Source organism: Euleptes europaea, chromosome 1 (assembly GCF_029931775.1).
Source record: "Euleptes europaea isolate rEulEur1 chromosome 1, rEulEur1.hap1, whole genome shotgun sequence".
NCBI lineage: Eukaryota > Metazoa > Chordata > Lepidosauria > Squamata > Sphaerodactylidae > Euleptes > Euleptes europaea.
Genome location: NC_079312.1, coordinates 14,220,041 through 14,244,960, shown reverse-complemented (window position 1 = coordinate 14,244,960; position 24,920 = coordinate 14,220,041). Strand labels below are relative to the sequence as shown.

The following is a 24,920-nucleotide window of genomic DNA, read 5'->3' as shown; positions in this document are numbered from 1 at the left end:
CTCCTTCTCCCACCCAGCCATGGGTCTCTTTTTCCAGGCCCCCTATCTCTTTGCTCCCCCCCCCCGCTTCCTTTCACCTGCTCCGCGCAGCCACTGGCGAATCCTCCACCCCTCGCCCAATTCACCGCAAGGCAAGGGGTTGCATAGGGGGAGATGGCTGAGAATGGGGGGTGTGGGGACCGCTCTAGGAAGCCCGGCTCGGTGCATTTAACCCCTTCCAGCCTCTCCCGGAAAAATAATAACTGAGAAGTAGGGTTGCCAGCTCTGGTTTGGGAAATACCTGGAGATTTTGGGGGCGGAGCCTGAGGAGGGCGGGGTTTGGGGAGGGACTTCAGTGCCATAGAGTCCAATTGCCAAAGCGGCCATTTTTCTCCAGGGGAACTGATCTCTATCGGCCGGGAGATCAGTTGTAATAGCAGATCTCCAGCTAGCGCCTGGAGGTTGGCAACCCTACTGAGAAGGGAAGTTGGTTTGCCCTGGAAATTCTCATTGTCTCTCATTCTCTGCGCCCCAGGGAAACATTTAAATGGATAGAAAAGGGCAAGAGTCTTCAGATCTGAAGAAGTGAGCTGTGGCTCACGAAAGCTCATACCCTGCCAGAAAATATTTTTGTTAGTCTTTTAAGATGCTAACTGGACTCTTGCCCTTTTCTACTACTGCAGACAAACACGGCGACCCACTGTGAATTATTTAAATGGATGTGCATCTCTGTGCTGGATAAAGCTGTACCAGCCAGATTTCCACCTGCCCTAATGGAATGTGCAGGGTTGGCCCTGGCAGGGAAGGCTTCAAGTGGGGTTGCAAGAAGACCCCCCACACCCCACGGTGTGGGTCTTTTCTGGACAACAAAAAGGGAAACCTGGATCTGGTGGCTCCCTCACCTCAAAGCTTCCCCTCTCCTTGTTAACAGAACTCAGCTGCGTTCCTTTATCAAGAAACCCCATTAGCACTTTGCCCATGCTCAGTGGTACACTTTATTTTAAGCCTCCCTGGGACGAGTCATTCCACAGCGGCGAGACCTGGCCAGGGTGGCCAACTGCCCAGGAAAAAAAGCTCAAGGCTGGCTTGCCCAGTTAAAGGGACCAGGCAAGTTGGTGATGGGAAAGACCTCTGCCTGAGACCCTGGAGAGCCGCTGCCAGTCTGAGTAGACAATACTGACTTGATGGACCCGGGGTCTGATTCAGTATAAGGCAGCTTCATGTGTCCTTCTGCCTCCGTCAGCAACCTGGTGTGCATAAAATGAGAAGTTTTTCCCAACATAAAACCAAACCTTCTCCCGAGGAACAGAAGAACACGGCTCCTTCTCTGGAACTCTCCCCTGCATCTGTCAGCATATCAAATTTTCCTAGGGATGCTGGCTTTGGGGTGGGGGGAATTGAGATCGCTCAGAATTACAGCTCATCTCGATTAGAGATCAGTTCCTTCGGAGAATATGGATGCTTTGGAGGGTGGACCACGAAGAAGAAGAGTTGGTTTTTATATGCCGACTTTCTCTACCACTTAAGGGAGAATCGAACCGGCTTGCAATCACCTCCTCTCCCCCTCCCCACAACAGACACCCTGTGAGGTGGGTGGGGCTGAGAGAGCTGTGACTAGCCCAAGGTCACCCAGCAGGCTTCATGCGGAAGAGTGGGGAAACAAATCCAGGTCACCAGATTAGCCTCCACCGCTCATGTGTAGCGGTGGGGAATCAAACCCGGTTCTTCAGAGTCCGCCGCTCCAAACCACCGCTCTTAACCGCTACACCACGCTGGACCCCACTGAGGTCCCTCTGTCCTCCCCTGGCTCCACCCCCAACAAACCTCCAGGAATTTTGCAACCTGGGTCTGGCAACCCTACGCCCCCCCCCCACCAGTGGCTAAGGAGGGCCTGGCAACCCTAAATAATCTTTATAGGAACAAGAGCAAAGAGTTCCAAAGGCCAGGCTGAAATCGGGCTGTTCTGCCAAGGCAGGCAGGGCAAAGAAATCAACTCCCCTCAGTTTTCCAGGATACTTTATAGATTAGCAGTAAATTCTCCCCTCTTCCCCAAAAAGTGGAGAAGTTCCAAGGGAAGAGCTAGGTGGATCCGCTTTCTTTAGGATTAGAGAGCATTGGAGACTGCTAGTAATGCTGTGGCTACCCCTATGCAAGCAGACCCCAGGTGGAGGTACAGAAGCGCTCTCGCAAGGGGTCTGTTTCCTTACATTGGGTCCTGAAAGAGAGGAACCTAAAAATGCTTCAGCCTCAGGCAATTCTGAGCTCTCTTCCCCTACAGAGGGTATGAGGGATTCATAACCATACCCCAAAGCACAATTTATCCTGAAAAAGGTGTAATGAGTGAGTGGTATGAAGATCAAGCTGAGTAACGGTTTCAAGATGGGAAGTCTTGGTGAGGATTGGATGAGGACTCCCAACTTTCCATGCCCCTTGAACACACAAATGAACATGTGAAGCTGCCTTATACTGAATCAGACCGTGGGTCCATCCAAGTCGGTATTGTCTACTCAGACCGGCAGCGGCTCTCCAGGGTTTCAGGCTGAGGTCTTTCCCATCACCTACTTGCCCAGTCCCTTTAACTGGAGATGCCGGGGATTGAACCTGGGACCTTCTACAAACTGAGCCACAGTCCCTCCCCCTTCTCTCTTCCAAACTGCCATTTCTTCACAGGCCCTCACAAATCTGCCTCCTTAACACCTTGTCCAAGATGGGTGCGTATTCTTAAATAGCTATTTTAATCCTCTGGTCACACACCAGGAGGTCTCCACAGGGGTAACATAGGTATGGCCCCCATGGCAGCTGCTCAACAAGGCTAGCAGATAAACTAGTAACTCCAGATAGGTAGCCATGACAGTCTATGGGGGTTACCACACTTGTACTCCCAGCGATGTATTAAGAGCTTGAAAACGTTATAAAAAATACTGTTCGCACTTTCTATGTATTCCCCGCGATGTATTAAGAGTTTGAAAACGTTACAAAAAATACTGTTCGCACTTTGTTTGGCCCCTTTAGCTGTGAAGACGTCTTCCGACCATTTATAAGCCGTGGTATCCCAAAACCCTTTTAAAGCGATGTTTTTTATAACATTTTCAAACTATTAATACAACAAAATATTGTCGAAGGCTTTCATGGCCAGAGTTCATCGGTTCTTGTAGGTTATCCGGGCTGTGTGACCGTGGTCTTGGTATTTTCTTTCCTGACGTTTCGCCCGCAGCTGTGGCCGGCATCTACAGAGGAGGAACACTGAAGGACTCCTCCGAAGATGCCTGCCACAGCTGCTGGCGAAACGTCAGGAAAGAAAATACCAAGACCACGGTCACACAACCCGGATATCTTAATACATCGCTAAGAATACAAAGTGCGGTGACCCCCATCAGTAGCAAAGTAAAACAGGAATCCAGTGGCTCCCTAGTGGCTAGCAAAAGGTTAGGAAAAGCTGCACTCCTTTCTCAAGCTTTCCCCCCACCTCCAAGTTACGTCTCCAAACCCTATGAGGAAAAAGAGACTTGTTGGTCTTGAGGCATTATTGTCACAAAAACCCTGAACAAGCCTTTCTTGTCAACTGAAGCAGAACCAAAACATCAGCACATGCTCTGAGGAAAAATGAAGGGGCACACTGTTTGAGAAACCAAAGGCGGCCAAGGTTCTTGCTCAGCAGTTATAAAACAATAGCTGGTTACTACTGCCAAAGTCACATGTCGGCCCAGCACAATTTATGTAGCTATTCCCTCCCTCCTTTTCCACATAGCATGGACTAACCTGAGGTCCCCTACTTTGGTGAGCTGGTTGGAGTGGCGTACCCAACAACAAAATGGATGCCATGGGGGCAAGGGCCTGTCACACAATGCTGGGAGGTCCTAAGCCAGGCATGATCCTATCATGGAGACAAATATTTCTGAAAGGGTGCTTCCTGCATACATGAAGGAGATGCCTCCTGGGCTATTCTGAAGGAGCTCCACAAAATGGTGTCCACAAGTGAAATGCTGGGGCAGTGGCTCCCTCTGTAGCCACCACACAGGAAAAATACTTGTTCGCATTTTGAAATCAGGACATTTCACTCCCTGTGAGAGAACAGTGCTGTTAAATCAACTGGCCTCAGTTCACTACAACTGAAAAGAGGCAATATGAAATGAGAATGAAGAATGAAAAACGTTTATTTCCCCAGACGAAGTACCGCCCAACAGCCCCTTTCTCTACCTCAGCTGAACACAAAACAAAGCACCCCCCTTGCAATTCTAACCTACTCAGATCTACTTAGTAGGGCTTACTACCAAGGGTTTACTAGCATTGTCCAGAAAAACTGCGGTACATTTTGGAGAGATAGCTGCTGCCTCTTCTGCTACATATGCACTACAAAAGGGGTCAAGATACAAAGACAGAGCTGGAACCCTGTTTTAAGAGGAGTGACACACCATATTCCTCAGTTTTTCAGATTTTTCTTTTAGTTCCCCTCCTAAAAGTATTCTCATATGTGCACTGCACACCTGAAGCATTTCCCACAGACTGAAGAATTTCCCACAGGTTTCTCTCCAGCATGTATCCTATAATTGACTAAGAACGTAGATTAAACTTCAGTGGTCTCCCCATAGTCCAGACACTTGTATAGTTTCACAGCCACATGGGTCCTCTTGTGACTAAGTAGTTGGGACTCCTCATCATAGCCTCAACCACAATCCAAGCATTTATGTGACTAGTCTACTTTGTGTAACTTTTTATGTGTTTTTAGCGCATAGTTAAATCTAAAGCATTTCCCACAGTCTGCGCATTTGTACGGGTTCTCTCCCGTGTGTATTCTTTTGTGTGCTCTAAAGCTGCTTTCCCAACGAAAACTCTTCTCGCAATCTGTGCATTTGAACGGTTTCTCTCCCGTGTGGATTCTTTTGTGTATAAAAAGGTCGCTGTTTTGGGTGAACCTTTTCCCACAGTCTGGGCACTCGTGTGGCTTTTCTCCAGCATGGGTTTCCTTGTGCCTATTAAGATGGGACAACGTACCGTAGGTTTTGTCACAAAGCAAACAGGAATACGGTCTGTCTCCAGCGTGGTTTCTCATGTGTGTCTTCAGGCTGCTTTCCCAGCGGAAGTTTTTCCCACACTCTGAGCATCTGTATGGTTTCTCTCCAGTGTGGATTCTTTCGTGTACATACAGCTGGGAGCTCTGGATGAAGCTTTTCCCACATTCCGGGCAATGGTAGGGTTTCTCACCTGAATGTGTTCTCTCGTGTAGAACAAGATCGTTCTTTTGTCGAAAGTTCTTCCCACATTCCAAGCAGGTATGCGGCCTCTCTCCAGTGTGGATTTTCTTGTGGGTTCTAAGATGCGATCTCTGACTGAAGCTTTTCCCACATTCGGGGCATTTGTAGGGTTTCTCTCCTGTGTGAGTTCTCTTGTGGATTGTAAGGGTAGACCTACAATTGAAACTTTTGTCACACTCTGAGCATGGGTAGAGTTTCTCTCCTGTATGGGTCAGCTCGTGCCTCAGAAGATGGCTTCTCTTAATGAAGTCTCTTCCACATTCCCTGCAAGTATAGGGCTTCTCTCCTGTATGGATTCTAACGTGGTCTGAGAGGATGGTGCTGGTCCCAAAGGTTTTCCCACATTTTAAACATTTGTATGGCTTTTCGTCTGCATGGGATACTTCATGCCTCACAAGAAGCGCTTTATAGCCAAAGTATCTCCCACAAACTGAACACTGATGCGGCTTCTCACCTGTGTGGGTGGTCTGATGGTCAGAAAGAGCCGAATTTGAAACAAAGCCTTTCCCACACTCCGAGCATATATAAGATTTCTTTTTTTTGCGGGCTGGCTTTGTCTTCAGAAAGGTGGAGCTCTGCCCGATCTCATCCCCAGCTTGAGTGTCCCCCATTTCTTTCCCACAGGACGATGCTTCATTTAAGCTTTGGTTTCTCAAAAGAGATTGTGTGGTGACTGGATGGAAATTGGCATGACTTTCTAGCTTCTGCTCGCTTCCACACGTTTTATGAATTTCCGGTCCATTTAATGTAATTCCTTTTGCTCCAACCACTGATGTCCCATTCAGTTCGCTCTGCTCTGGTCCTCCCCGCCAACAGTTCTCATCCTCACTCACCTTATCACCACCTGCCGGAACAAAAAAAGAATTTTGTTTTGAATCAATCACAATCCATGAAAATCTACTCCTTTGTATTATGCAGCATTACCATGGGTGTGAGTTCGCAGGACGCTCAAGGCTGTGCTCTGTATTTGTATATGTTTTCTTATTATATTAGCTTTATTTTTGGCCTATTATATTTGTTTTTATTTTTTGTCACTTAATTTACGGCTTGTTGTAATGGGGTCCCTCTAGCCCAGAGATCCTGTCCAAGAGCAGACATTGAATCATTAACTCATCTCTCCTTTAGTTGTGGTTTATAAGGCTTGCTTTATAACACCTCTTGTGGCCACGTTTCCTGACTGCTTGCAGGAATTGCACCTTTTATTTCTCTTGGCTGGTAGCAATAAGGGAGTTACACTATCCGTAGTTAAATTTATTCTTTCTGCTCTTAAAATTAGCAGCCTGTATATATCATCTAAACTCAGAGATTGAATTTTTTAAAATATTTATTTACTATTTTAAAATTTTGGGCTTTTTTTTATTCACCCATGTGCTCTGGCTGAACACGAATAACATTATTTTAGGCATACAGTTTTAAAAACTGACACTTTGACTCAACGAGAATCAGACCAATGATCTAGCACCTTTTCCTCACAGTAGCCGGTCAGATACTTCCAAGAAACCCTCAAATAGAACGTGAAGACAGCCTGATGCTAGTTGCTTCAGGAATCTGGCATTCAGATAGACTGCCCCTGAACAAAGAGGTTCCACTCTGATATGCTGCAATCAAGGGTCTAGATAGGCAATAGGCAACCTTGTTTCCTTCCTCAGTCTTTTAAAATGCTGAAAGAACAGCTGTTTGGCACTTTATAAGATGCAGAGGGAAGAAACTCGATCACCTGTTGCTGCCGCGCTGCAGGCCCACCAGGCCCTTGCAGGATTCCCCTTTAAAATGGCATCAGTGGCCAGTTTCTCCCTGTGGCTGCTGTCACATCTACTTTGGCTCTAACACACCTGTATAGTTCTAGTCTCTCCTCAACACGAAAAGCAAGAGAGAGAGAGATACCTCCTTTATTTTGGGCCTGTAATTTCCCAATCCTCAGACTTTTCTCCTCCAGCCTGCAGGTTCGTTCTGGGCAGGGAAGAGCCACACAGGGACGAGACTCACATTTTTGTTTAAGTAATATAAACAACTTTATTGGTTGCGATAGAGCAGAAAAGAAAATAAGCTCTCACACCATTACAGGCAATTTAAAAAGTAAAACAACAAACTCAAAGCAACTAGAAAGCTATGCTACTTATAACACAGAGCTGGTCTTATTCCTTCTTACTATCAGTCACTGTAGAACAAACAAAAATCCCGAACCAAGACCCCTCCCTCCGGAGCAACCTCCCTTTTTCACTTAGCCGCTGACCTTGGCTTCCTATCTCCTCATTGGTTTGACCTGTTCTCAAAACTATCCCAGCTGTGATTCCCTGGGAGGTGAAACTGTCGCGGTCCGTGCCGTTAAGGTAACCCAGCTCCTAGAATTGACCCCTTCCTAAAAAGAGATCTGTATCTATTCAGCCCGTTACCCACTAAGCAGGGATCAACACTTTCCACCTCTCACGAGATAGACTTTCTACTGAATTGTTCCAGTAAAAATATGAAAAGAATATTTAAATAAAAATACTATTTATTTCACATAAAGTATATGCATATAAGTGGTTACAGAAATAAAAACTATATTAGTTAGTTCAATAGGAACAATAATGTCATTTTATGAATGCAAGCAATATTAGCAATATCAACAATCTCTATGACTCTATATGAGAGTTTTCCAAGTATATATTTCATTCAGGAAATAATACAGTTTACAGAAATCTTGTAAAATAATGGTTAATGCATTGAATAAGTACCTAATTCAAATTATTTAAGTATAAGACATACTTTACCCAGTCATGTCATTGCAGAGTTTCTGTAAGGATTCTATAAATTCACTTAGAATAGTTAGATTTCCTTCAGGTATTCTCTAAGTATTATTCTGTTATTGCAATGAGAGATCTCTTTGGTTCCATAGTTTCATGTTAGAGCTGTTACTATAGCTCTTACATCAGTCTGTGACTGAAGGCATGAGACCATAGAGTCTCTATATGTCGGAGGTTTATGGGTCTGAAGCCCATGTTCAGATTATAAAAGGCTATGTGAAAGCCATCTTTGAGTATGCATTGCTGTAAGCATTGCTGTATAGCTAAGAGCTATACTGTAATTAATCAGTATTTGAAGTTATGTGTAAAGCTTAACATTATGTGTAGAGTATAAACTCTATTCTACAATAGAGTAGAACTCTATTCTACAATCTCTCTGGCAGTGCCAATCTTTAGAGAGTACTGTGTATACTTCAGTTTAAGAGCTTAAGGCTCCATGGATCTCCATCCATGTATTCCAATTATATGTATTCCAATTGGAGTAATTCTATGTGTTAGCCATTGTTGGCTGTAATGCATATTTGTGTATGCATGTATATGTCAGACAGTTCTGTGTGAGATCTCAGTCTTAGAACTGACTGCAGAGTATATTCAGTGCTTCCTCCTTGTGTAGAGAAATCCCTGGAATATGCTCTGTTAGTGGGCTTCTTAGAGAAGTTGCATTTACATCTTGTCTGTCAGAACAGGAAGTCTGCATAAAGCATAGACCTTATGAGAAGACATTAGTCTTGTTAGAACAAATGAGTTATCAATGTCACCATATTAAAACATGGTAAGATCCATATCCTTATAATCCTTAGAGTATAAGGACCTTCATCACATATTCAGGATGAAGCACTGTACAGACAGTTATTCCAGACAATCAGTCTTCAGAGACACAGACTGTGTGGCATAATAACTCTCTTTGTAAGAGTTCTCCAGAAATAGAGACAAGAATAAATGATTACTCCTAATTCACGCAAGAATCAGGTTCCTAATTCACGCAAGAACTAGGCTGTCAGAGTTTTACATCTTTGATAGATGGAGGAAGTCCATAGGTCAGCATGTTTAGACCATCAGGAACCTCTCTAACCTGTAGTCAGAGAGAGATCTCTATTTATACCTTTTAGAATCCTTATCAGAGCAATTTATCTTGTAGATCTGCTGAATCAGTTATTCAGCTGCAAGATGCAATGGATACAATACACTTCTGCCATCTACAGTGGTTAGTGGATATGACCCTTGTCTATCATTTGCTTAGTCAGATAAGTGCTCCTGCAGCTGAGTGCTCCCACAGCTGTGACCTTCAGCTGGGTCAGTAGTATTTAAATGATTACAATATCAAGACCTTGATTTTTATAGCACAGCAGGTTACCAACCTTGAGCTTAACACTGTCACAGGTGTTCTAGTCTATCAGAACCTTGAATCTTAAGCTTCTACAGCATAGCAAGTAAGCCTTGAGCTTATACAGCCAAAGGTATTTATGAAATGACATAATCTTTATAACACATTTTTATCCTTATGAGGCCTAATGGGACATACTTTCATACCAAAATCCTGTTTATATGTTGCAGCCTGTGACAAAACTCTCAAGGGTGGATTGCTCAATCGCTTCTTCCTTACAATACCTATTTGAATTTGGCTAATACTTTCCAGTAAACCGTCTACATTAGTGACCCTTCCCACAGCTTTGGGCAGTGAATTCTGCCATTTAATGGGGCTTTCTATAAATATTCACACATCGTTTCTTATTTAGAACATTTCTATCCCACCTTGCCCAAGACAATTAGCAAAAATAAATGCAACTAGTTTTGGACAGTTAAATCATCCAGCCCTGACCTGGATAGTCCAGGCTAGCCAAATAGCATCAGAATTTGGCAGCAGGGCCTGCAAGGCGGAGATGTTCTGCCAGGCACCCGGTTGATGACTTCTGGCTGCTCTATTTTTTAAATTTATTTTCAGACTTGTAGCCCTCCCTCCCCAGCAAGCCGGCTCAGGGTGGGTAACATCATTTAAAACCTAGAATAACATTTAAAACATGAAATTACATTGAATAGTACATAGAATCATTAATAAAATCAAACAGTAAAACTCTAAAAAAAAAAAAACCAACATGATGGTGCACTAATTCCCAAATATATTGTAAGGTGTCACCCCTTCAAACTATATAATTCCCATATTCCAAGGGGAAAAAAGGGGGGAGGCCAGTCAAGAAGATATTGGTGGCTGTCTTCAGTTGTAGGCCTGGTGGACATCCACCAGACACAGGGCAGAGCTCCCCTCTTCTGTATGCTCCCCTCAGTCCCCCTCGTTTACTTTATGGAGGATTTGCTGTTCTCGGAAGTCTGCTCTGCTGGGAATTTAGGGCGCCATCTTATTTGTATTTTATGGATTTTAAACTATTTTAATTGTTTCTGTTTTTAAATGCATTTGATTTGTTGTTACCCGCCTTGATGGAGTGTGGGGAGGGGCGGGATATAAATATAAAATATAAATAAATAAATATGGTGGGCCCTGGTTATTTCTGGGATGGGAGATCACCGAGGAAGTCCAGGGTGGCTATGCACAGGCAGGAAATGACAAACCACGTCTGAACATCTCTTGCCTTGAAAACCCTATGGGGTCACCGTTAAGTCAGCACTTTACATACACACAAACGTTCCATAAAATTCCAATAATGAAATTTCTCTCAACCATTTGAGGCGCACAAACTCTTACCCAACAACATGGCCTCTCCGTCACCCTCCTGCTTGACCTCCACAGGAAACTCCATCTTCAGGCTCTCTGGAGGATTCAGGTCTGATGTGGAGAAATCAACAGACATCTCCTCCCGCAGTCTTGGCGCCTGAAGGAGATGAATGCAAATTTACAGTGATGATGTTTGGCAAGGCTGGAAAAGCAATTAATGCTATACAAATATACCAAATTCTAAGCCCTTTTGTAAGCTGCTGCCCCCACTGTAAGCAGAAGGGCAGCAAATGGAGCTGGCTTTACTTCCCATCCTGATTAAAATTCACAATGGGTAGCTCTGTTAGTCTGTCAATATCAGTAGAAAAGATCAAGAGTCCAGCAGTACCTTAAAGACTATCAAAATTTCTGGCAGGGTATGAGCTTTCTTGAGCCACAGCTCACTTCTTCAGCTACAGCTCAAACGTGAGTCCATCTATCCTTAAGCAGAGACAAGTGAATTAGACACACAATGGCAATGTAAATGTCAAAAGCAAGTGAACCACATTAACAGGCGTGATTGGATTAGGTGAGATATGCAGAGGGGTGGTACGCTGGAGAAATTAGCATTGGTAACGAGACAGGAATCCTAGATCCTTATTCAATCTAGGGGAATGCATTCTCTTCAGCTTCATTATTAGTTGTAATTCAGCAGTCCCTCTTTCTAATCTCCAGTTCTCTTACAAAGGGATTTCAAAGGGAGAAATTGCTGAATTAGAATCTATTAGCAAAATCAAGAGAAAGTATTCCCCAGAATTAACAAGAGCCCTAAATACATGAAGCTGCCTTACACTGAATTAGACCATGGGACCATCAAAGTCAGCATTATCTTCTCAGACTGGCAGCGGCTATCTAGGGTCTCAGGCAGAGATCTTTCACATCACCTACTGGCAGATTCTTTACCTAGAGATGCCAGGGATTGAACCTGGGACATTCTGCATGCCAAACAGTTGCTGTGCCACTGAGCCACAGTGCCTTCAATAAGGAGGCCTTAACATACTCAAATTCAAGGCCAGTGGCAACTTAAAGACCAAGGCAAGTAGGTGATGTGAAAAACCTCTGCCTGAGACCCTGGAGAGCTGCTGCAGTCTGAGTAGACAATACTGACTTTGATGGACCAATGGTCTGATTCAGTATAAGGCAGCTTTATGTGTTCATGTGTTCAAAACGTTTCCCAGGTATACATTTTCCTGAGGCAATACTCACTTCTGGGTATCAATTAGATAACATATCAAAGGTGCTAATAGCCATTACGGATGTTAATTGTTTCTGCTTTATCTCTGAAGCTTCCTGTTGTATTTGTTCATCTTGTTTTTTACTTTATTTGGTGTTTCTTACTTTATTTGGGACATGACTCGCACCCACCCTGAGAGAACTGGTTACTTTTTGGATTGGATTTTGTTTTAAACCGACCTCTGTTGTTAACACCCCCACGCACATACACAAACACACAGCAACTTTCTGTTCTGTCTATAAATCTGACTGACAGATTTATACCCCAGTGCTTCTGATATTTTATGAGCTCTGATACAAGAGAGCCAGTGTAGTTTAGTGGTTAAGAGTGTTGGACAAGGATCTCGGAGATTCAGGTTCAAATCCTCACTCTGCCGTGGAAGTTTGCCTCTTCAGAGGACCTAAAGGCAGCTTACAAAATAACTCATAATGAAAGCATAACACAAAAGAAGCTGATCATAATTAAAAACCAAGCATAAAAATAAACCAGCCAGGGCATAAAAAAAGCCTCAGTTCCTAGGCTAAAAGCAGACAGGAGGTCAAACCCTTAATTGGAGCTTGGGTAAAGAGAAAGTATAAGCCTTGAGCCTAAATAGGAGCGGTATGATGTAAACTGGCAGGAAAGCCAGAGACAAAGAATGGATAGCTTTTCTGGGGCCCAGACAAAAAGACAGGAGAGGCTTAATGAGTCGTCAGGACCCAAGAGGATGCCTGAGTTATTCTCTTGAATACTAACTGACTGCTAGGATGAGTGCAAGTAGGATAAGTAACGGTCTGCTTGGCTCGGGCCAGGGGAAAAGTACCACTGCCAACCACCTGCCTGCCCAGGCTTGACACACAAGATGGATCCCAAAATTCTCTGAGGGGCATCCATTTTGTCCTAAGCCAATCTTTGGCCCCCGGGTCTTTGTGGCATCCCTTAATGGGAGGGGTCCGACTGCTTGCTGTGAGACATCTAATAAATAATGTAGTAGGACTAGGATGGAAGAAATCTGACACAAGGCATAAGTATTAAATAGGACATGTTAAACAATCCAAGAAATGGTGTTTATCCAAGTAGAGATATAATGCAACGAAATCGAAATAAAAATATATAGCAATTTCGGGGCCTCTCTACAAAACAGAGCTTGGGGCATTCCTGGCCTCTCCTGGAAAAGTAGTACTGACCATGGCAACAAGGGAGGGATCACCCAGAGACTAGGATTGCCAACCTCCAGGTGGTGCCTGGAGATCTCCTGGAATTACAACTGATCTCCAGACAACAGAGATCAGTCCCCTGAGAAGAAAATGGCAATTCTGGAATTATGAGATTGTACTATACAGCACAGGAGCCCCATGGAGCACAGTGTTAAGCTGCAGTACTACAGTCAAAAGCTCTGTTCATGACCTGAGTTCGATCCCAATGGAAGTCAGTTTCAGATAGCCGGCTCAAGGTTGACTCAGCCTTCCATCCTTCTGAGGTCGGTGAAATGAGTACCCAGCTTGCTGGGGGTAAAGGGAAGACGACTGGGGAAGGCACTAGCAAACCACCCCACAAACAAAGTCTGCCTAGGAAACGTCGGGATGTGACATCACCCCATGGGTCAGGAATGACCCGGTGCTTGCACAGGGGAGCTTTACCTTTTTTACTATACAGCACTGTATGGCAGAGGTTCCCAAACACTTTGAGTCACGGAGCACTAATTCTCACTTAGCACCAAGTGCTCCACAGAGCACAATTTGGGAACCTCTGCTCTATGGCATTACATCCCCCCGAGTTCCCTCACTTCCCCAATTTCCACCTCCCCAACATCCACCCCCAAATCTCCAGGAAATTCCCTACTCAGAGTGGGCAACCCTACATGGCAGAGACTCCCTCACTCTGGAGTGGAATAGACAAGGTTCAAGTGAATGCAAATATTCCTTTTACGGCATGATTCAATGTGTGGCAGCAGTGAAAAAGGCAAACCCCATGCGGAGGATTTTTAGGAAATTCTACCCAACGGGGACCACGAGTGGCTTAAACCAATCTCCTTGCCTTCACTTTATCCTCACAACAGGCCTGTGAGGTAGGTCTGGCTGAAGGTGTGCAACCGGCCCAAGGTCACCCAGCAAGCTTCCATGGCAGAGGGAGTATTCAACCCTGGCTCTCCCAGATCCGAGTCCAAGACTCTAACCACTACTGAATGGCCAATATTGCCAGAGCCCTTTATACAGCAACGGTGTAAATAATCTCCTTTGGAATCTGGTGTGCAGTTTTGGTCCTTGTATCTCCAAAAGGATATTGCAGAGCTGGGAAAAGTGCAGCAAAGGGTCACTCGGGGTGATTAAGGGGCTAGAACACCCTTCTTTTGAGGAAATGCTGGAGAGTCAGCACAAAAAGGGAACAGAGGAGGCTGGGAAAAGTGTCCTGATGCGGAGAAGAATTGAAGGGGAGCATGCAGGGTTGCCAGTCTCCAGTTGGGGCCTGGAGATCTCTCAGAATTACAGCTAATCTCCAAGCTACAGAGACCAGTTCCTCTGGGGAAAAAATGGCAGCTTGGGAGGGTGGACTCTAGGACGAGTTATGCATGCCTGCATAAATAAATAAAGGAAAGAAGGATGGAAGGAAGCCACAGCCCTCAATTTGCAAGACCTGAGCAAGGCTGTCAAAGACAGGGCATTTTGGAGGACTTTGATTCATAGGGTCGCCATGAGTCGGAAGCGACTTGACGGCACTAAACTGATGTGGTAAAATGGTTTGTAGAGGAGAAGGAGACCCAAGACCGTTGTTTGCAAGAAAACAGTTATTTATTCGGAGCAGCTGCTACCCAGAGCACTCTACTGAGTAAAAATCTCTGAGCCCCGATTGTACTGAGGAAGGGATATTTCTCCAAATTCAAGATATGACACCCATCAACATTCAGGGTAAAGCTGACAGCACTCCAGACATGGTAACAGTCTGATAGCACTCCAGTATAGTAACATGGTATAGTAGACACGGTAACAGCTGATAGCACTCCACTATAGTAACAGTTTCACCCAGTTCTTGTTATGGTTTATTGTAACCCTCCATGACTCTTGCCCCAATTACTACAGACATAGACACACAGAGATATCCTGCCCAGCAACAAGCTATTCCCAGGCTGTCCTAATACATTTCAATACATTTTACAGAAAGAAAAAGAGATTATTGCAAATTGCTAAATCAGTGGCTCTTCCATAGTCAGGGGAAGTCTACCCTGCTGTCTCAAAACACACATTCTTGGAGGCTCCCCGGGAGGAGAAAAGGAACAAAGCTTTGGGCTGCCTGCAAGGCTGTTTCTGCCCGCCCCCCTCGGGGTCTCTCTTCCAGACCCCCCCCCTCCCCATTTCTCAGCGTCCTCCATGCTCTCACTCACCTGCTCCAGGCAGCCTTCCCTTTGCACCCCCGGGGACAATCTGCACCGCCCGGCCAGCTCCTTGCAAAGAGAGGCTGGTCAAAGCAATAGGGAGGGAGTCTGGGGAAGAAGCTCCCGTTTCCGGACCACTCTAGGAAACAGGACTCGGTGCACTTAACCCCTTCCCAGCTTCTCCTGGAAAACTAGTGAAGGAGGGCGTGGCTCAGTGGTACAGCATCTGCTTGGCATGCAGAAGGTCCCAGGTTCAATCCCCCGACATCTCCAGTTAACTGGTTCCCAACCAGGGGTCCGTGGACCCCCAGGGGTCCGCGAGAACTAAATTAAGGTCCGCGAAACAAAGTTATAAACCCATAATAAATATTTTCAATTAAAAGTTCTCTATTATAAAAATATATATTCAAATATTATTCTATGTTTAATGTTTCACTAACAGTTATGATTAAAGTTTATTTTCAAATTCTCGGAATTTTTATTTTGAACCTTGGGGTCCCTGCACCGAACAAAAAAGTCCTAGTGGTCCCTGGTCAAAAAAAGGTTGGGAACCGGCCCGGACTAGGCCAGTAGGTAGGGTTGCCAACCTCCAGGTACTAGCTGGAGATCTCCTGCTATTACAACTGATCTCCTGCTGATAGAGATCAGTTCCCCTGGAGAAAATGGCCGCTTTGGAAATTGGACTCTATGGCATTGAAGTCCCTCCCCTCCCCAAACCCCGTCCTCCCCAGGCTCCGCCCCTAAAACCTCCCGCCGGTTGCCAAGAGGGACTCTGGCAACCCTACGAGTAGGTGATGTGCAAGACCCTGGAGAGCCGCTGCCGGTCTGAGTAGACACTGACTCGGATGGACCAAGGGGGTCTGATTCAGTATAAGGCAGCTTCACGTGTTCATGTGGGAAGAACACCTGAGAGCTCTGCCCCGGAATTTCTCACTGTTTGGGGAAGAGGGCTGAATTTATATATACATTTATCTATCTAATCTATAAAGCACCTTGAAAAGATGAAGCAAGGGGTGGGGTTGGGTGGCCTGAAGTAGAATAATAGAATCATAGAGTTGGAAGGTACCACCAGGGCCATCTAGTCCAACCCCCTGCACAATGCAGGAAATTCCAAACTACCTCCCCCCACACCCCCAGTGACCCCTACTCCATGCCCAGAAGATGGCCAAGGTGCCCTCCCTCTCATCATCTGCCTAAGGTCACAGAATCAGCATTGCTGACAGATGGCCATCTAGCCTCTGCTTAAAAACCTCCAGGGAAGGAGAGCTCACCACCTCCCGAGGAAGCCTATTCCACTGAGGAACCGCTCTAACTGTTAGAAAATTCTTCCTAATGTCTAGACGGAAACTCTTTTGATTTAATTTCAACCCGTTGGTTCTGGTCCGACCTTCCTGGGCAACAGAAAACAACTCGGCACCCTCCTCTATATGACAGCCCTTCAAGTACTGGAAGATGGTTCTCATATCCCCTCTCAGTCTTCTCCTCTTCAGGCTAAACATACCCAGCTCCTTCAACCTTTCCTCGTAGGACTTGGTCTCCAGACCCCTCACCATCTTTGTTGTACCCTCCCACCACTCTGGTCTGGGTTAGGAGATATTTCAGAGAGTCTCATAACTACTGAAGGGTAATTCTCCTTTGTCAACAGATGCTTATTTGGCAAGGAAGAAAAGGGCAATGTTGAGAGGTACACTTTAAGCCTCCTGGGAAAGGTCATTTCACAGCCTAGACTGGGGTGGCCAACTAACCGGGAGAAAACACAAGCCCGGATTGTTCTTCTGCCTCATCGAGCAGCCTGGTGCATGGGAATGAAAAGGATTCCCTTCACAAACCCGATCTTCTCCCCGGGAACAGACCAGAGCACAGCAGCTCCTCCTCTGGAATTCTCTCTTGCTCCTACCGGCACATCTAATTATCCTTATAGGCACAAGAGCAAAGGCCAGTTCTGAAGCTGGCAACCCTAAAACCAGCCTGAAGATAAACCGAGCCGCCAAGAGAGTCAGGGCAAGGAAATCAACATTCTTCACCTTTCCAAGGTGTTTTATAGATAGATAAATATATTCTGCCCTCTTCCCCAAACAGAGGGAAGTTCCGGGGCAGAGCTTTCTGGGTTTGCTTTTCTGACGATCAGAGAGCACTGGAGATCTTATTAGGCATGGGAAGTTTTGCCTTGGATTTGCCGCTCCCTAGAGGCACATTTTTTCCCATCCAAATTCTCAGAACTCAAATATAAGCCCCCATGCAGGGTTTTGAGGATTCGGATGGGGGAAAATGTGCCTCTGGAGAGCTGCAAATCCAAGGAACAACCTCTCATGCACATAGTATTTCCGTAGCAAAGGAAACTGCAAGCGGGCCGCAGATGACGCGAAGTTTCCTCCGTGCGTTCTTCCAAAGCGCCTCGAGGGCGCTTTTGATTTTGGCTCCGTTTCCCATGGCTCCGCCCATTTTGGGGTGTGCACGCTGGGATTGGCCAATCAGCGAAGGCGGGAACGAGCAGCCAATCGCCAGTGCTCCCGGGAACGTTCTTTCTGGAGCAGCGCGCCGGAATTGGCCAGTCAGCGAAGGCGGGAACGAGCAGCCAATCGCCAGTGCTCCCGGGAACGTTCTTTCTGGAGCAGCGCGCCGGAATTGGCCAATCAGCGAAGGCGGGAACGTGCAGCCAATCGCCAGTGCTCCCGGGAACGTTCTCTCTGGAGCCGCGCGCCGGAATTCCCGCGCCGTCTGCAGAGTCGGGGTTGCTTTCCGACATGCAACCGCAAGGCAATCCAGCGGGAGCACCGGGGATCTCCTGGACAGGCAGGGAAATCGCGGCGCTGATCTCGATCTGGGGGGAGAAGATCCGGCAGGTCTACTGCGGCTCCCGCCGTCCGAAGATCATCGTCGACGGCTTCGAAAGGATCGCGGCGCAGATGGCCGCCCACGGCCTCAGGCGCTCGGCGCTGGAGTGCCGGACCAAGATCGGGGCGCTGCGGCGCGCGTACAGGAGGGTGTTTGCAAACAACAGCTATTACTACAAGCGCCGGATCACTTGCCCTTTTTACGCCGAGCTCCACCGGGTTCTGCGTGGCGACGGAATCGAACCGCCCGTGCTCTTTTCAAGGCTCGGGAACCTCGTAATACAAGAGGCACCCGCCCCCCTGCCCGGAAACACCGGCGATTTTAGGGGCTCCGGTTCTGCAACCTCAGGTATGTGGCCGATATGTGTCTTTTCCCCTTTCCCCCAAATACGTTTTGTGGGTTGCCTTCCTTTTTGGGAGAATGAGGCCTTCCTTTAAAATATATATATATATATATATATATATATATATATATATATATATATATATATATATATATATATATATATAAAATAACATAAAACAAAACAAACAAATACAATAATAATAATATAAAGTAAATTAAAAAAAATTAAAATTAAAAAAGAAAATACTAAAGAGTACCTATATATACTTATTAATACATTCATGGTTACAAAATTATAAAATTCAAAAAGATACCCCTTCGACCCGCCACCCACCTTAAAAAAGTGATGAATGAGGCCTTCCTCCCGTAGAGGAGATGCGGTGTTTTTCCCATTGCTGGTGTTGCTGCAGATTAAGTGCAATAGCCACCGGGCTTCTACATGGCAGGTTTCCCTGTCCCAACCCACCCACCCACCCCGGAAGTGGCTACTCCCACTTGCCTGGGCCAACAGCGTTTTTGGGGGAAATTTTTTTTAATCATCACTGGAATATTATTAGAGCCAGCTTAGTGTAGTGGTTAAAGTGTGGACTAGGATCTGGGAGACCCTGGTTCAAATCCCCCCCTGCCATGGAAGCTTCCTTGATGATCTTGGGCCCAACCTACCTCACAGGGTTGTTGTGAGGATAAAATTGAGGCAAAGAGAATGATGTAAGCTGCTTTGGGTCCCGATTGGGGAGACAGGAGGGATATTAAATAAAGCAAGTAAATAAAAATATTCATATACTGTTGTAAAGACAGCTGTAGTAAGTTCTCTGAATTATCAGGTTTCAGTTAAAAAGAGTTTCTAGGGGGTTATTTATTTTTGCAGTTATTTGCAGTTATTTATTTAGTTACACTATTTGTAGTCCGCCTTTCTGACTTGCACAGTGAGTCAATACTATAGACAGGATGGGATGTTCAGTGGACACTGCAAATAGGAATTAGGGTTGTAGAACCAACCAGAAGTCTTAAGAACAGAACTGAAGCAAACAAAACATGACACGTTCAATGATACAAAAATTACTTAGTAGGATCCTGTGCAGTAGTATAGACCACTGTCCCTAATAATTTATGCAAGTAACTGAAACATTTAGCACAGTGCGACTTTATATATAAGGGAAAAGGCATACTGTTGCAAGAAAAAGGGATAGAGGCTCGAACTTTTTAAAAAACGAAATTCAGAGAACCTGCTACACCTATTGTTACAATGGCATCGATATAATGATATTCTAGAGCTGGTTTAAAAACCAATTAAAGACTGTGGGTGGGGAGGAATGGCTGCCATGTGGGCCAGGCAACCTGAATTTTCCCACCCAAACAGCAACTGTCCAGGCTTTATTGTGGTCTTTCCCAAAACTTCAAAGCAAAGCAGATTTTAGAAAGATCAGATAAAAAACAGGGGAAACCCCCAGAGGTGCACAAATGCACCACGATGCTATGGGGAAGCAGGGGGGAAAATACACAGCTGCTTCTCAAAAGTACTGAACTCAGGGCAAATAACCATGCGGCAGATCCCTTGGTCAGTGGATAAGTGGTTCCCACTAGTAAGGTTGCCACTAGTAGGGAGGCACTTGGAGATCTCCCGCTATTACAACTGATCTCCAGAGGATCAAGATCAATTCCCCTGGAGAAAATGGCTGCTTTGGAGGGTGGACTCTATGGCATTACACCCTACTGAAGTCCCTCCCTAATCCCCCTTCCCCAGGCTCCACCCCCAAATCTCCAGGAATTTCCCAATACCGAGCTGGCAAATTTACCATGTAGGGAGCCCAAGAAATCTCTTATGATGCTGGTTTCTTAAAGAACAGTGAAATTCCTCAGAATATGCTCTTTCTGTTATACTTCAGAAATTCCCACTTCAGAAACTGTGACTGCTAATGCAGAGAAAGATAATGAAAACATAACTGAAGAATCGCCTGAAAACCCAGGTAACACACATTCCAACATTGGCTTTTACCGCTTAAACAGTATAAAACATTGTATGCTGTCAAATTCTTCATGGTTTAATTGCTTTGATTTCTCATGTTTTTTCTCTCTTTGGTTTCATAAATGTTTTCTCATCGTTTTTCCTTCATTGTTTTCCTGAGCACTTTTACCGCGATGTTTTTAAAATCTGTTTTCGAGCCAGCTGTCCTTGAGTATGCAAACTTCTTCAAACAGTCTTTATTTCTCCATCCCACCAAACAACATTCCCTTTTTTACACCTACAGTTTTGCTCGTCTCTCCTCACTTCTTTTCTCTACCCATTTCCTCCCCTATTTTTTTTAATCTACATTTTTTGACGGCAAGATTAGCAATAAAACGCTGGAGTTAATGGGCGCACGAACACTACAATAACTCTGCCCGGTGCTGCAGAAAAAGGCCAGGGATTTGTGGAGAGGTGCTGGTCTTTCCCATGGGTAATGCAGTGCATATCGGTGCATATCAATTTTAACCTCACATGTAAAAACAAAATACCCAAAGTCATTATAGGAATATGAAGGGGAACCTAGCCAAATATGTTGCAAATTCTCATAATAGCCCTGTCCATTGCACTCTGAGGCAGTTCAACCCATTCCCCCACCCAGCGTCCTTTTTTTGAGCTAAAAAAAATTAATTGGAGTGCATTGTCAAGTGCCGATAGTTTGATGATGCTTGACTGCAAAGTAAAATGGACAAGCACACTGGACCTCTAGTTGTTTTTTTGGGGGGGAGTGGCCATGCAGATGTGCCTAATGGTGGATTATGCTTTGGTTTGGGGCATCCATTTTGATTACAAACTTTTCCAAATGCAAAATGGTGGATGAGACATGTGCCCAAAACAAGCAACCTTCCCAGAATCGACTTGTGAGCACCCACGGGCCAATCGCAGTGGGTTACAATGGTCTTGACCAATGGGAACGTGTTAATCTGGGTGGCAGCTTTGAACACAGGGGTTTGCCCCTTGTCAAATGGACATGAGGCGCTATTTTCCACATGGGGGTGCTGTAGGGCTGGCTTTCTTTTGATGATGGCAGGAAATTGCAAGTCCGCTGGCGAGCGTGGAGGGTCCTGGTGTGAAATGGAGTCTTTAGATCTCCTGTTGGTCTGGGGCAAGGAGAAGGTGTGGGAGGCTTTGTGCAGTACTCATAGAAATGTTGACATTTTTGAGTGCATCACACTGCAGATAGCAGCACATGGGCGCAAGCACTCTGTGGTGGAGTGACACACTAAAACAAAGGCATTTTGAAATTTTGTGAGTACAAGCAGATCACAGCCCACAATCATCGATCAGGTAATGCGCCAGCCACATGCCCATTTTACAAAGAACTGCATCGCATCGTGAGAGGGGATGCAAGCATTCGACCAAAACGAGCTGCCAGAGGTTTGAAACTCCAGTGGGTCATTGAGGATAGAATGCCAAACCAGGAGTGCATGGCTGGCTCAGAGAACTTTTCGCCCATGATGTCACCACCATCAGCCAAAAGGACATTAGATGTTAAGAACATAAGAAAGGCCATGCTGGATCAGACCAAGGCCCATCAAGTCCAGCAGTCTGTTCACACAGTGGCCAACCAGGTGCCTCTAGGAAGCCCACAAACAAGACAACTGCAGCAGCATTCTCCCGCCTGTGTTCCACAGCACCTAATATATTCGGCATGCTCCTCTGATCCTGGAGAGAATAGGCATGCATCATGATTAGTATCTGTTTTGACTAGTAGCCATGGATGGCCCTATCCTCCATGAACATGTCCACTTCCCCCTTAAGGCCTCTCAAGTTGGCAGCCATCACCACATCCTGGGGTAGGGAATTCCACAATTTAACTATGTTCCATAGAAGCAGGCAAGGGACAATGGGGGTATTTTCAGTTTGCCGATCGAATTAGTGATGAACCACTCCGACATTCACTGTCCACATACTAACTTTGTTCCCCCCCTTAGGTAATGGTGGCAGTCTGGTGAGTGGTGGGTCCTCCAATCCATCTTGTTGTCAAGACCTCAATGAGACCATAATTACTTCTGAGTCGCAGAAAGGTTAATTGTTTCTTGGGGTGGGGGTTTGGCAACTTATTTGTTCCTTCCCTTGGTGCTCAGACAGACCTATAAAGGATACCTGGAAGGGCTCATGTGTGTGTTTGTGTGTGTCGTGGGGGCAGAGTGACTGGAATTTTGCTGCTTTGAAGCATGCCTGGGATGTGGGTGTCTAGCTTCTTTGGGGGGGAAGGCATGCTGGAAAGAAGAGATGGTTTTTATATGCTGACTTTATCACTTACGGAAGAATCAAACTGGCTTACAATTACCTTCCCCTCCCCACAACAGACACCCTGTGAAGTAGGTGGGGCTGAGGGAGCTCTAAGAGAGCTCTGACTAGCCCAAGGTCTCTCAGCTGGTTTCATGTGTAGGAGTGGGGAAACCAACCCGGCTCACCAGATTAGCATCTGCTGCTCATGTGGAGGAGTGGGGAATTGTTTGTCAACAAGCACGCTCACTATCCTCGTCTCACTGCCTTTCACTGGATGGCTTATGTTTGTTCTCCATGACAGGAGGTGGTCCATCTTCTGGAGAGCAAGGTCACCCGGGAGAATCAGCTGGAGGCCACAAATCACCAGAAAATAAGGAGCAGGGTGGTAAGTACTTTTTCCACGGAAGCATGTTCTGTGTGAGAACCAATGTACAGCAAGTAGTCAGGATCTTCAACAATATGCGCCCAACACGAAGCTGGGGGCGTGCTGCATGTGACATTTCTGGTTGATCTATGTATTATTTCCCAGATCCATAGTTCTCTGTGGATACCTCAGGAAATTCCACAGGGCGCCACCTTCTATTATGTGCATTTGTCGGCATTCTTCTTTGCCCGTTCAGTGTGGGGGTAGGGAAGAGTTCTTCCCAGCTGCTCCATGGGTGTTTGGGGCTGTTCTGTACAATCATCTCATTTTTGCACTGTTTGGTGTCAGGGATGAGAGCCAGTGTGGTGTAGTGGTTAAGAGCGGTGGTCTCTGATCTGGAGAACCAGGTTTGATTCCCCACTCCTCCACATGGGCAGTGGAGGCTAATCTGGTGAACTGGATTGGTTTCCCCGCTCCTACACACAAAGCCAGTTGGGTGACCTTGGGCTAGTCTCACACTCTCAGCACCACCTACCTCACAGGGTGTCTGTTGTGGGGAGGGGAAGGTGATTGTAAGCCGGTTCGATTCTGCCTTAAGTGGTAGAGAAAGTTGGCATATAAAAAACGACTCTTCTTCCTACTTTCCCTTCCCATACATATACTTATTCCGCCCCAACCTAGCCACAGTGATCCATACGACGGTAACCTCCAGGCAAGATTACTGTAAGTCGCTCTACATAGGGCTGCCCTAGAGACTGATCTGGAAACTCCAGCTGGTACTGAATGCCGCAGCGAGGGTCCTTACTGGGACCCCGCAGAGGACCCCATATTCGGCCAGTGCTCCATCATCTGCTCTGGCTCCGGATGGAACCGGATCAAGTTCATGGTGCTGGTTTTAACCTTTAAAGCCTTACACGGTCTGGGACCTTCATATCTGTAGGACCATCTCTCCCGATATGCCCCCCAGAAAGCACTACGCTCAGCTAACAACAACTTATTAGTGTTACCTGTCCTGAAGAGTGTCTGGCTGTCCTTGACTAGGGACAGGGCTTTCTCAGTTCTGGCCCCAGCTGGTGGAATTCCCTCTCCAATGAGACCAGGGCCCTGCGGGATCTTAACAGAATTCCACAGGGCCTGTAAAATGGAGATATTCTGCCAGGCCTACAGTTGTCGACAAAGCAGGCCTCCCTCCCCGCCCTCCTTTTATGCTGTGAACAAATCAATTTGGCGGTCCTGACTGGTTCTTCAGATTACAGTGGTCTCTGCAGTGATTTAAATTTTATATATTGTATATCATTGTGGTATTAATGATGTTGCTAGCCGCCTTTCGCCCTGCCTGATTGAGGGCAGGATACAAGCCAAATAAATAGGCCTGGCATGGTATGTCTGGCATGGTATGGCTAAAATTTTCTCAGTCTGTGAAAGGTGTCACAGGCAATACAGAAACACTCATTTCCTTTCATGTTCTTACAGAGCAAGAGAATGAACGTGAGGTTGCTGAGCTGTCTCCGGAGCGACGTCTGGCCAACACCAGAAACCGGAAAAGGCAACTTGCGGGGCTAACAGATGTGACCCAGCAGATGATACCCCAGAGTGCCAGCCCCAACAAACATCATGATATCCTTGAAGGGTACAGACGGTGTCCTGAGGAGGCGATTGCGAAAGAGACATCGCAGAGCAGAAGCATTGCCAGTGAGCCAGTGAATGCCCTTAATAACTCAGTGGGAACTTCATCTGCTGCTGGTCATGTCAGTGGCACCTGTCTGCCTGCTCCTGTGCCCAAAAAGCGATCATGTGTGGGACGCAGAGTGTCTCGGCTAGACCTGTAG

At 46.0% G+C, this 24,920-nt stretch overlaps 2 protein-coding genes across 2 annotated transcripts in view; one reads left to right on the top strand and one right to left on the bottom strand.

Annotated features, from left to right (window-relative positions):
* Window positions 1-18,053, bottom strand: part of LOC130493711 (zinc finger protein 436-like) — a 25,328-nt gene extending 7,275 nt beyond the window's left edge. Inside the window, exons 1-4 of the mRNA XM_056867398.1 lie at window positions 17,810-18,053; window positions 15,317-15,390; window positions 10,716-10,842; window positions 6,065-6,075 (exon numbers count right to left, since the gene is read on the bottom strand). Coding sequence (XP_056723376.1) covers window positions 6,065-6,075; window positions 10,716-10,842; window positions 15,317-15,390; window positions 17,810-18,053 — 456 coding nt within the window. The remainder of the gene's footprint in view (window positions 1-6,064; window positions 6,076-10,715; window positions 10,843-15,316; window positions 15,391-17,809) is intronic.
* LOC130493695 (myb/SANT-like DNA-binding domain-containing protein 7) lies at window positions 18,052-24,920 on the top strand. Its single transcript, XM_056867397.1, has 2 exons — window positions 18,052-18,490; window positions 24,565-24,920. Exons 1-2 carry the CDS (start codon window positions 18,052-18,054, stop codon window positions 24,918-24,920), a joined length of 795 nt encoding a protein of 264 aa, XP_056723375.1.